Source organism: Kogia breviceps, chromosome 17 (genome assembly GCF_026419965.1).
Source record: "Kogia breviceps isolate mKogBre1 chromosome 17, mKogBre1 haplotype 1, whole genome shotgun sequence".
NCBI lineage: Eukaryota > Metazoa > Chordata > Mammalia > Artiodactyla > Physeteridae > Kogia > Kogia breviceps.
In genome coordinates this window covers 8,675,979-8,686,474 of record NC_081326.1, presented here as the reverse complement: position 1 = coordinate 8,686,474, position 10,496 = coordinate 8,675,979, and the positions used below count along the sequence as shown (strand labels likewise).

Here is a 10,496-nt window from a genome sequence, read left to right as displayed (position 1 = left end):
GACCCATGTAGTTCAAACCTGTGTTGTTCACGGATCAACTGTTCTGTGATTAGAAAGCAAATGACCTTGAATTGCTCAGTTAACTTCTAACTGCGAGAATATTTTAGTTCCTAGACTACAATTACTGAATCTAATGTCACTAAGCAAGATAAAGCAAAGCCAGTACGAAGTAGGGTCCCAAACTAAATATGAGTAGCCTCAAATATAAGTACGCAGAAGAGACGCAAACCCTCTTTAGGAGATGCTGCTGCCATGTGGGACAGCTGGGGTGCCTCTAACACTGTGCTCTGATCGCAGGCTGACAGCGTTGTATGCAGCACAAAACTCAACCTCTTTGGTTTCCCCCAGCTGGACGAGTGCCGTAGAGAGGCCGGAAATGATTATCAACGCGCCATTCAGTCACCACGATCCCAGCGCCACAAGCTCTATCCAGCCCAAAGGACAACGTACACACTGTTAAAAAGCATTCCTCGGTACCAAGCATGGGGGATTAGGGTTATGAGACAGCTGGTGCCAAGACTTCCTCCTATAAAATAAGCCTCTTTCTCTTTTGCTCTAAGTTTAGCGTTAAGAGCATGTAATTCAATAAGCTCACTGGAGTAGATAAAGATTAGGATAAATTGTGATCCTTCCTCTTTAATTTCCCCACTTAATTTCAAATGGCCACCTAAATCGAATGACATCATCTATTTGTGCTTGAAAGGCATGTCAATCAGGAAATTCATTAACAGAGTTGACAAGAATGTTACGTTTTCTGCAAGGCAATCTGTATTTATAAAGATAAAATGGAAAGAACACAGAGATGAGTGAACAATTTTTATTGAAACCCTCAAAGATTAAAGAGGACCAAATGGTGAGTTTGGGTACCATAACAGAAAATCTCACCTAACTGTACCATCATTCACAGGAATGAACAAACCCAAACACGACAAAATTTAAATTCTCATGTAATTGCTACAAGTGAATGTAAATGAACTAATCATTTTATCATAACCTTTCTTTAATCATATGAAAAAGAAGGGAATTTACATGGCATAACAAAAGATATGCAAAACTTAATGAAACAATTCTCTTAAAGTTCTCAAACTTATTTTTATAGGATGCAGAATGCACTTGAAATGATTAAATGACTTAAGCTGATCTTTTTTTTTATTGCAAACTGTTTTAACATCAGCTTAACCCCCATGCACGGTATTCAGAAAGAACACAGCCTCTGAATTAGAAAAATCACTTAAGTTAAAGCGAGGATTGAACTTAGGAAAAGGCTGGGGTTTCTTCTGAAAGGGAATCTTCAAGTACCAATATGTATAGAGAAAGAAATACTAATTTTGGTTACATTTTCCCCCTTACTGTTAAATATACAAACTATATAATACCTTTCAAAATAAAACACCCACATAAGATAACGTTAATTAAGAAACACTCAAACCAGATCTTGGAAAAACATTAAGCAAGAAATTTACTGGGCCAATAATGTCTTAATTTGTGATTACTCAAAACACTGGATCAGTCCCTGCTCTAGAGCCCAGTTTCTCTCCCTCTTGGTCCCTACAGTTAAGAAACCTTCCATTAGCTGTGCTACTAAGACCACCTCTGGTAATGTCACTTAGAGGAAACACATTTTGCTGTACACTGACAGGCCAAGGAGGGGGAGAGAGTGGGCACTCTGAAGAAAATTTAAATGAGGAAAATAAGAAATTTACCAATTGAAAAGTTTCATTTTGTCTTGTTTTCTTCCCCAAAGGAACGCTGCACCCATTTCACTTAATATTAGAAATCCAGGTTAAAGGCACTGGGATGTACTCCTCACCGTGAGTAGACCTGCTGAATTACATTCGACATTTCTGAGTCCGCTACTGCAATCAGCCTGCTTGCTGAGTGTTTCCGTGACATCTCTTACACAGAAACCTAGTGTAAATTAAACGAGTTTCAATCCGTGTATAATGTAACTAGTTTTATAAAAAATATTCAGAGTTGCTAATAAAGCACCAAGAAGAAGAGAACCTCAGAGAGAAGACTCAGATCCTTTCCACAAGGGCACCCCTGTACACTTTTCTCTAACAGGACCTCCAGAGTGACAGTGGTCCTCTCCGACAGCTCCTACCTGTATCATCCTAGGGATGTAGAACGCTGCTGCGGTGACTCTACCCAAATGCCAATTGTCATTACAAACAGTTACGAGACATGTTACAAGATTACATGGCTTACTGTTAAAAAAGGTAAAATAGGTGCAATTTTCCTTTAAGAAAGTCTTTATTTCGTAATGTACTAGTAACATCTTGATGCTCCCTTCAGTGAACACTGATAACTGCCCTGGGGCCACCCAAGCGCTGTGAAGCAACCACAATTTAGCTACAAACACTGTACTGGTTTTCACTTCAATACAGTATTTGTACGTTTTAAGAAAACACTGTACAAAAAAAAAAAAAAATCATACAAACGAAAGCCTCAGAGAAACGTCTGTCACTAAATTTCTGAACTGAAGTGACCAAAGACCACAGTAAATGAAAACATTTCTAAACATGATGTAAACATAAGTGGAGTAACGCAGAACATCAAGGTACTCAAATCTACTGTATTGCTATTTTCATCCTTAACATAGCTTTCTACATAGCTTTCTCCTTTTGGAACAGTAATATAAGGGGCAGTACATTATTTCATAACCATGTGCCATCAAATCAGTTAATACAGATGCTTGACACATAATTATACAAAATCAATTTGTTTCAAGATACAAAATTAATGTTGATATGTAATTAATGAAAAAAATAAGATGTTAAAAAGATAACTATAAGAATACCCAGATATATGCTGTATTCCCATTTATATAGATCTGATCAATAAAACATCAACACATTCACTTAGATACTGATTTAATCCATGGATCAAGGCCATATTTTCAAATAGTTTAAGGATGCCAGGACACTGCAAAAGCTGGAGAAAGGAGGTGAGGAACAATATATGCTTGCTAAACAAGAACTATGTTTATTTAGCTAGTGAAGACCTAGAGTCATAAATTTTTTACTTCATGACAGCAATCAGGCTCGCAAACACCCAGAAAGAGGAATTAAGGGTTTTAAATGTAGTTATAAAGGTCATAAAAAGTCTGATTAGACTGAGGTACATTACTCAAAATTTTGAGATTCATTAAGTGGTAGCAAACAAAATAATTCCTCAGACAAATGCACATTTTTCAGTATACATATTATTGGGGGAAGGAGGGGAGAAGAATGTGCATTAACTGGTGAAATCCACCAAGCTGCATATCAATATTCTGTTACACCAAACAGTTTGAAGACAAGGGAAATGTTCTAATATAATCTCAGATTATGTTTCATTTGGCTAAAATAGAGCATAAGGTTGCTTTGCCATATTAAAAGTTTACTACAATAATTTTCACATAAACATTTAGACTTGAACTCCAGGACTAAATATGGCATGATTATTTTGCTTTTAATCTGTCAAATAGCTAAAAATTGACAATTTAAAAACTACAACAAAGAAAAAGTTGAAGCAGTGTGACTCTTACATCATTGAACCACTTCTAATGGTTAACTGTTAGTATTTAACAAATTCAAAGAGTTAATGAATCCTTGCATTCATTCAGTCTTCTGTGCCTTAGCTAGGATGCATAATTACAAAAGACAGCAGATACTGGTAAAAGCTTCAGGACAGAAAGTGCTTGACGAAGTTACAGTTCTCAAGTGTGTTTGGTGAGAGTATAAGGGCAGACGCGCTGATGAAAACCATTACAAGAAGAGTCAGTTCTGTGTTAGAGTTCAAAGATGTCACCTTAAGCAGAAAAAAGCTTTAATAACGTCTTCTTTGACTTATTAGGCATTTCCAGAGTCTACATCATTAGTGTTGTATAATTCTAACAGGACATCTTCATATGATTATTGTTTGTTTCTATTTCTCTCCTGAAAGAGAAGCACAAAGACCTTTAACAAAACACCATCATTATTTAATGATTTAAACTATATGCATTTATAATGTAAACCATCTCCATAAGAAGTTCTTCAAATACTAATTTTCAAGTAATTAGCTAAAAATGATTTACTATTACCCATAGACACCTTAGTGAGATTACCACAAACCATTTTAAAATAAAGAAGTCCAAACACAAAAAGACCTAGTTCAGGAGGTTATAGGTCCTCTCCACAGCTCTGTTCTCCCACAGAATTTTGTTTAAGGTGAGACTATTACAATAATGTCTTTCTAGCCCTTTCAATGAGTTTTTGATGGTGAGGTAGGTATCAAAGGACCAGAGGACCAGAAGTCCTCTGAAGTAATTTGAAAACTATTGGCTGAGGTAGGGTTAGGAGGAAAGGAAAAGAGTTGCATTAAACTGCATTAAATTAAGCTTTTAGTATTAACTTAAAACAAAAAACCAAAAACTTTGAATCACAAGCTTCCTCCATATCCTACTCTCAGATTCAGCATAATTTTTCACATGAAGAATTAATAATATTATTATAATTTCTTTTAAGAAAGCAGAAACCCCTTGAACAGAAGTTAAGCTGAGTGATGTTTTCATGATGTTTGTTAACCAAATTATCCACATGGTAACACTTATCCTTGAAAGAGAGGGCTGGCACTCTGCATGCCTATAAGCGAATGCATTACGTAGTCCGTCTGTGCCATCTGTTTTAATGTGTCATTCACGGGTTCTCATACTTTAGCAGGCATCAGAATCACCTGGATGGCTGTGGAGACTCTCACTACTGGGCCCCAAAGGCCTGAAGCTGAACCTGTGAGCCTGCAGTTCAAACAAGTTCAAGGTTATCCGAATACTGCTGGTCCAAGGACCACACTGAAAGCCACTGAAGTCTAACACATTGTAAGACTCTCTATTTGTGGTTTCACTACTCCCACTTTCCCGTAAGTAACACATGGTCCATAATAAGTATGTATATACTTTGCCAATGGTCAAATTAATGTCCCATCCCCTGTGACACCCTCAGAAAACTGTATTTTAAATTCCAAAGAGGGCACTTCCCTGGTGGCGCAGTGGTTAAGAACCCGCCTGCTAATGCAGGGGACATGGGTTCAAGCCCTGATCCGGGAAGATCCCACATGCCGTGGAGCAACTAAGCCCGTGCGCCACAACTACTGAGCTTGCGCTCTAGAGCCCGCGAGCCACAACTACTGAAGCCTGCACCCCTAGAGCCCGTGCTCCACAACAAGAGAAGCCACTGCAATGAGAAGCCCGCGCACCGCAACAAAGAGTAGCCCCAGCTCGCTGCAACTAGAGAAAGCCCGTGTGCAGCAACGAAGACCCAACGCAGCAATCAATCAATCAATCAATTTATAAAAATAAATTCCAAAGAGAACTTTAAGTTCTTTGTTACTAAAGTCCTTTCTTTTTCATCTTTATATATCCCTAGAACTAGAATAACAGTATTTAATACAGAAAGCTAACAAATAAATGCCCTACTATACGATAACTACAAATGAATTATTTCATACACCCATTAAGCATCAGTGAGATATTCCTAAAGAAAAAAACAAAAATGAAAACAGACACAGAGCCAGCTAATTAATCATGTTTCAAAAAGGATAAACAAAAACAAAAATCCAACAACATAAACAAAGGGGAAAAAAAAGACAAAAAAAGAATTTGGAACCAGGAAGCTGTAGTCTAATTTTACAAAGGCCCTAAAGCTTTTAAAAAAACAGCCTAAACATAAAGGAAATTTATTTCTCAGCTGAAGGAAACAGATTTGTATGAGAAATGTTGAAGCCTGCTTTAATTAGCTGGATATAAAACACAGTATTACCGATGAAGCAAAAAGTGGTAACAGCTCACTGCTTATTCCTCCCCATGAAATGACTGATCAAAACTAGAGAAATTCATCAACTCCACGAAAAGCCCCAAAACTACAGAAAAAAAAAGGGCAATACTACTTAAGGATAAGCTAGACAAAGAGAGCTTTAACCTGAGATGATTAGGTACATGAATGAGGACCATGTTTTATTTAAACAGAAGTTAGAGATGCTGTTTCAGTTTGAACTGTAATCAACTATGGCACCTTTAACTGAATCAATAAAATATATAGATTAAATCTATGTACATAATGCATAACTTCTAACTCAGTGGACAGGAAAAGAGGAAAATTTTAAAAACTCCTTTCCTGTGGTAGGACAGGAAAGGAGGGAGAGGGGAGCTTGAAAGATCTAGGTGAATTAGAAAGCACAGGCAGAAATACACATTTATATCATTTATACATTTTTATCAAGCGATCAAAAAATGGAGCTTCATTAACAAAAACACAAAAGAGCTCAAAATTTAAAAAAGAAATCTAGTTATACGTGATTTACAAGAAATTAACCCTACACATAAGGACACAGAAAGCTTAAAAACAAGCCAAATGAAGACTTAGTCAACTATATTAATATCAGATAAAGTGGATTCTAAGGCAAAAACCACTGAGGCAAAAACCACTACATACTGAGTAAGAAACATTTTTTATAAAAAGCTATAACAGTATTAAACTAAAAATACAACTTTACATATATTAAAAGTTTTCAGAATTACAAAGAAAACCTGACAGGTTCCTAATTATAGCAGAAGAATTTAACACATTTCTCTTAGTAATTGATAAAGCAGACAAGTTAGTGAAAATAAAGACTGAATATACAGAATACAGAAAACTGAGCCAAATAATTACAGGGTACACAATGAACAACCACAGAAAGGAACTATATGCCAGACCAGAAAACCAATCTAAATACCAAAGAGTCAGTATCATACATATCACATTTTCTGACATCAATTTTCACAGCAAAACAGGTAACAACAAACAAAATCTTACACATTTGAAAAATCTAAAACACATTTCTAAAAGTCTCCCAAAAAATCATAACAAAAATTCAAAATTTTTTACACCAGTACAATATAAATATACTAAGTCTAATAAGCCCTGAAAAATAAAATTAGAAATTTACAAAGACATTTTTTTAAAGCTGAAAAATAATGAGCTCGTCATCCAACTCAATATGTTAGGAAATAAGCAGCATTGAGTCCCCCAAAGTAAAATGAATGAAATAAGACAGCAGGAGAAAATAATGAAACAGAAAACAAAGATAAAGAGAGCCTAAGAGAACAAAAATAAAAACTGGTGTTTGGGGGGTAAGAGAAGCCGACAATAGAAAAATCTCTGGGAAGACTGATTTTAAAAAAAGAAATGAAGCATAAATAATATCGTGAAGACTCACACAGTTAAAAACAATTGAAATACTATTAATGCCAATATTAAAAACAGCTTAAAACAAAACTTCCTAAGAATAAAATTTACCAAAACAAATTCAAGAATACAAAGAAAACTTGCTAAAGAACTTTAAGCAACAATTAAAAATCTAACCCAAAGGAAAACTCGCAGGCTCATGTGGTTCCACAGGAATTCTATACTTATAACTGTTCCAGAGACTAGAAAAAGGAGTATTTCCTGATGTATCTTGAGGTGGGCAACACTCTGATACTACCTTCAGAAAAGCAGGAGAAAACTGAGTCCAGTCTCACCCATCACAGAAGGACCTCTTAAGGGCTGCCCTGATGCTAGTGGAGTGTACAGAGGAGCAAAAGCGGAAGCAGGAAGGAGGCTAGCACAATCATCATCCAGTACAATAATAATGACAACGGAGGGTGGAGAGCTAGCGGAAGCGTTTAGGCTCTGGATCTATTCTGAAAGCAGAGCCAACAAGGCTTACTGGTACATTGGTTAGATATGGAGTGTGAAAGAGAAATATTGCGAATTAGTCCAGTATTACTGGCCTAAGCTGGAAGGGCGGACAGTGGTGCCCTCTACAAAGAGGGAGAAGGCAGACACTCACGTGCTTGGCCGTCCTGCGTGACTATAATAAAGACCTACTTTAAAAAGAGTCCAGTGCCCACATTTGCATCTGATGCTTTACTGAGTGTCAAGTTTAAGAAAAGAATAGATGCAGTCTACTAATATAAAAACTATTCATCTGTACCAAAGATCAAATAACCTCAAAGTGTACTATAAAATGGAAGAGTTAGGAAGAAGGTCAAATAGTGAAAATGGTGGAAGACCGTCATAACGTGTTAGTTTAGGTGGTCCAAATGAGAGTAAAAACAGGGTTCTAAGACTTAAGACTAATTCATGCTTTGAGCTGTGATTTAGTTCCGGCAAAATAACATCACTCATCACACTAAATTTTTTGTTTATGTGCAATTTATTTTGGTTTTAGAGTTTTCACTTAATTTTATGTTTAAGTAATACAAGTAATAAAATTACAAGAAAAAAAGCATAAAGATCAAAAAGAAAACGGTCTCTATTTGCAGATGATATGATCTGTTAGGCAGAAAATCCTAAGGATGGTCTATTAGAACTACTAGAACTAATAAGTGAATTTAGCAAGGCCACAGAATACAGGATATTTCTATTGATATAAAATTGTAGCAAACAACGAGGAAGACTGAAAATACAAATTACATTCACAATAGCAGTAAAAATTATATAAAATACTTAGAAACAAATTCAGTAAGAGCCATGTGGTTTTCAACCGTGAAAACTACAAAATTTTACTGAAAGAAATTATGTCTGTCTTTCCAAGACCTCTGAGTTCTAAAAAGAAAGGGTTATTGGGGCTTCCCTGGTGGTGCAGCGGTTAAGAATCCGCCTGCCAATTCAGGGGACACGGGTTCGAGCCCTGGTCCAGGAAGATTCCCACATGCCACGGAGCAACTAAGCCCATGCGCCACAACTACTGAGCCTGAGCTCTAGAGCCACAAACCACAACTACTGAGGCCTTGTGCCACAACTACTGAAGCCCGCGCACCTAGAGCCCATGCTCCACAACAAGAGAAGCCACCGCAATGAGAAGCCCATGCACCACAACTAAGAGTAGCCCCTGCTCACCGCAACTAGAGAAAGCCCGCACACAACAACAAAGACCCAACACAGCCAAAAATAAATAAATAAAATAAATAAATTTTAAAAAGAAGAAGAGCTATTTATCTTAAGTGGCTTACTGGTAACCTTTAATATTTACCTGTTGAATGAATAAGGAAACAGTTAAGAAAAGAACACGCAGGCTCTAAATATATGGTGATAAAGGTTGACTAGAACACAAGATATATGCTAGAATTCTCATTGGGGGATGGGAGGAGCGGGATGTCTCGACTTCTCTGGAACCTAGTAACAAGTTCTTAAAGCCAAGTGAAGGAATCAATATGCAACCATATTTTGGAGTGAGATTTTGGACTCTTTACGATAAAATGAAAGTAATAAAATTATTATACTCCAGATTGTTGTTCACAAGTGGAACTGTCCACAAGTGGAACTGTCCACTTGTAGCTTTTTTACATCCTAGGTATATATATATATATTTATACACACACTACATATATATATATACATACTACATATATATATATATACACACACATGTATATATACTATGTGTATATATATACACTCACACACGCACACACACACACACACACACACACACACACACACACACACACACACATAGTATATATCCTGCAGGGAATTGGTTCCAGGACCCCCGCGGATACCAAAATCCGAGGATGCTCAAGGCCCTCACCGCTGGCCCCCTGTATCCACAGGTTCCATATCTGCAGGTTCATATCTGTGGATATGGAGGGCTGACTGTAATCATGCATTTGTTGCTAAAGAAAAATAAATAACTGAAATACCATTCAATTTAAGGATGACTGTTCACACCATAATTGATGTGAAACAAATCTCTCCCAAAGATCTATGATTAACCCAATAATCCATCTCCTAAAAACTCATAAATTTCTGTATCAGCACTGGAACTTAGCATAGCCACTATTAACTCTATGGGGTGCCAAGATAAACCTGAGGGGGAGAAAAACAATCAATGTTATAAAATGCTCATTGAAGTACCTCTTTTCCCAATTCTGGCTTATAAAGAATCATTTACTAAGCTCAGAACAGAGTATTACTGCAATAAAAACAGAATCATCTTGATGATTCAAATACCACTCAATGTCTTATCATAGAATTACTCACTTAAATACATAATATAAGTTTATTCTGTCAAGTGTGACACACATCCTGGGCCAAAAACTGTTTTCCAGAGAAATATTCTTTAAACTTTACAGTGACGATGAAAGGAAAAGCAAGATTTTATACACTGCATTTGTTCCTATTCATCATAATCAACTCACAGACAACTACAATCGTAGAAAAGTCTACTGAAAGGTCACCAGATAGAGACTTCAACCATTCTTGATCCTAAGAACTGCAATCTGATTAATGGGAAAGCATTCAACTAAATGTTCCACTTGAGAAAAAAGAAGTATAGAACTGTCAGGAAAATGCTTACTGCTAACTACAGTAACTACTACTAAAATAACTACAACTGAAGTAATTTCTTGTATATTAGCACAAACTTGATTACTTTGAGACAGACCTAAACATCATCTCATCTCAGAATCAAAATTATTCCAATTGTGAAAAAAATTATATCAGGGACTA

At 36.4% G+C, this 10,496-nt stretch overlaps 1 protein-coding gene across 8 annotated transcripts in view; it reads right to left on the bottom strand.

Annotated features, from left to right (window-relative positions):
- Positions 1-803: 803 nt before the first annotated feature.
- YTHDF3 (YTH N6-methyladenosine RNA binding protein F3) overlaps positions 804-10,496 on the bottom strand; it is a 33,662-nt gene continuing 23,969 nt past the window's right edge. For all 8 annotated transcript variants that reach the window (XM_059043102.2, XM_067017487.1, XM_059043101.2 and 5 more), the window contains one exon: positions 804-3,920. In XM_059043102.2, coding sequence (XP_058899085.1) covers positions 3,897-3,920 — 24 coding nt within the window. In that variant the 3' untranslated portion in view covers positions 804-3,896. The remainder of the gene's footprint in view (positions 3,921-10,496) is intronic.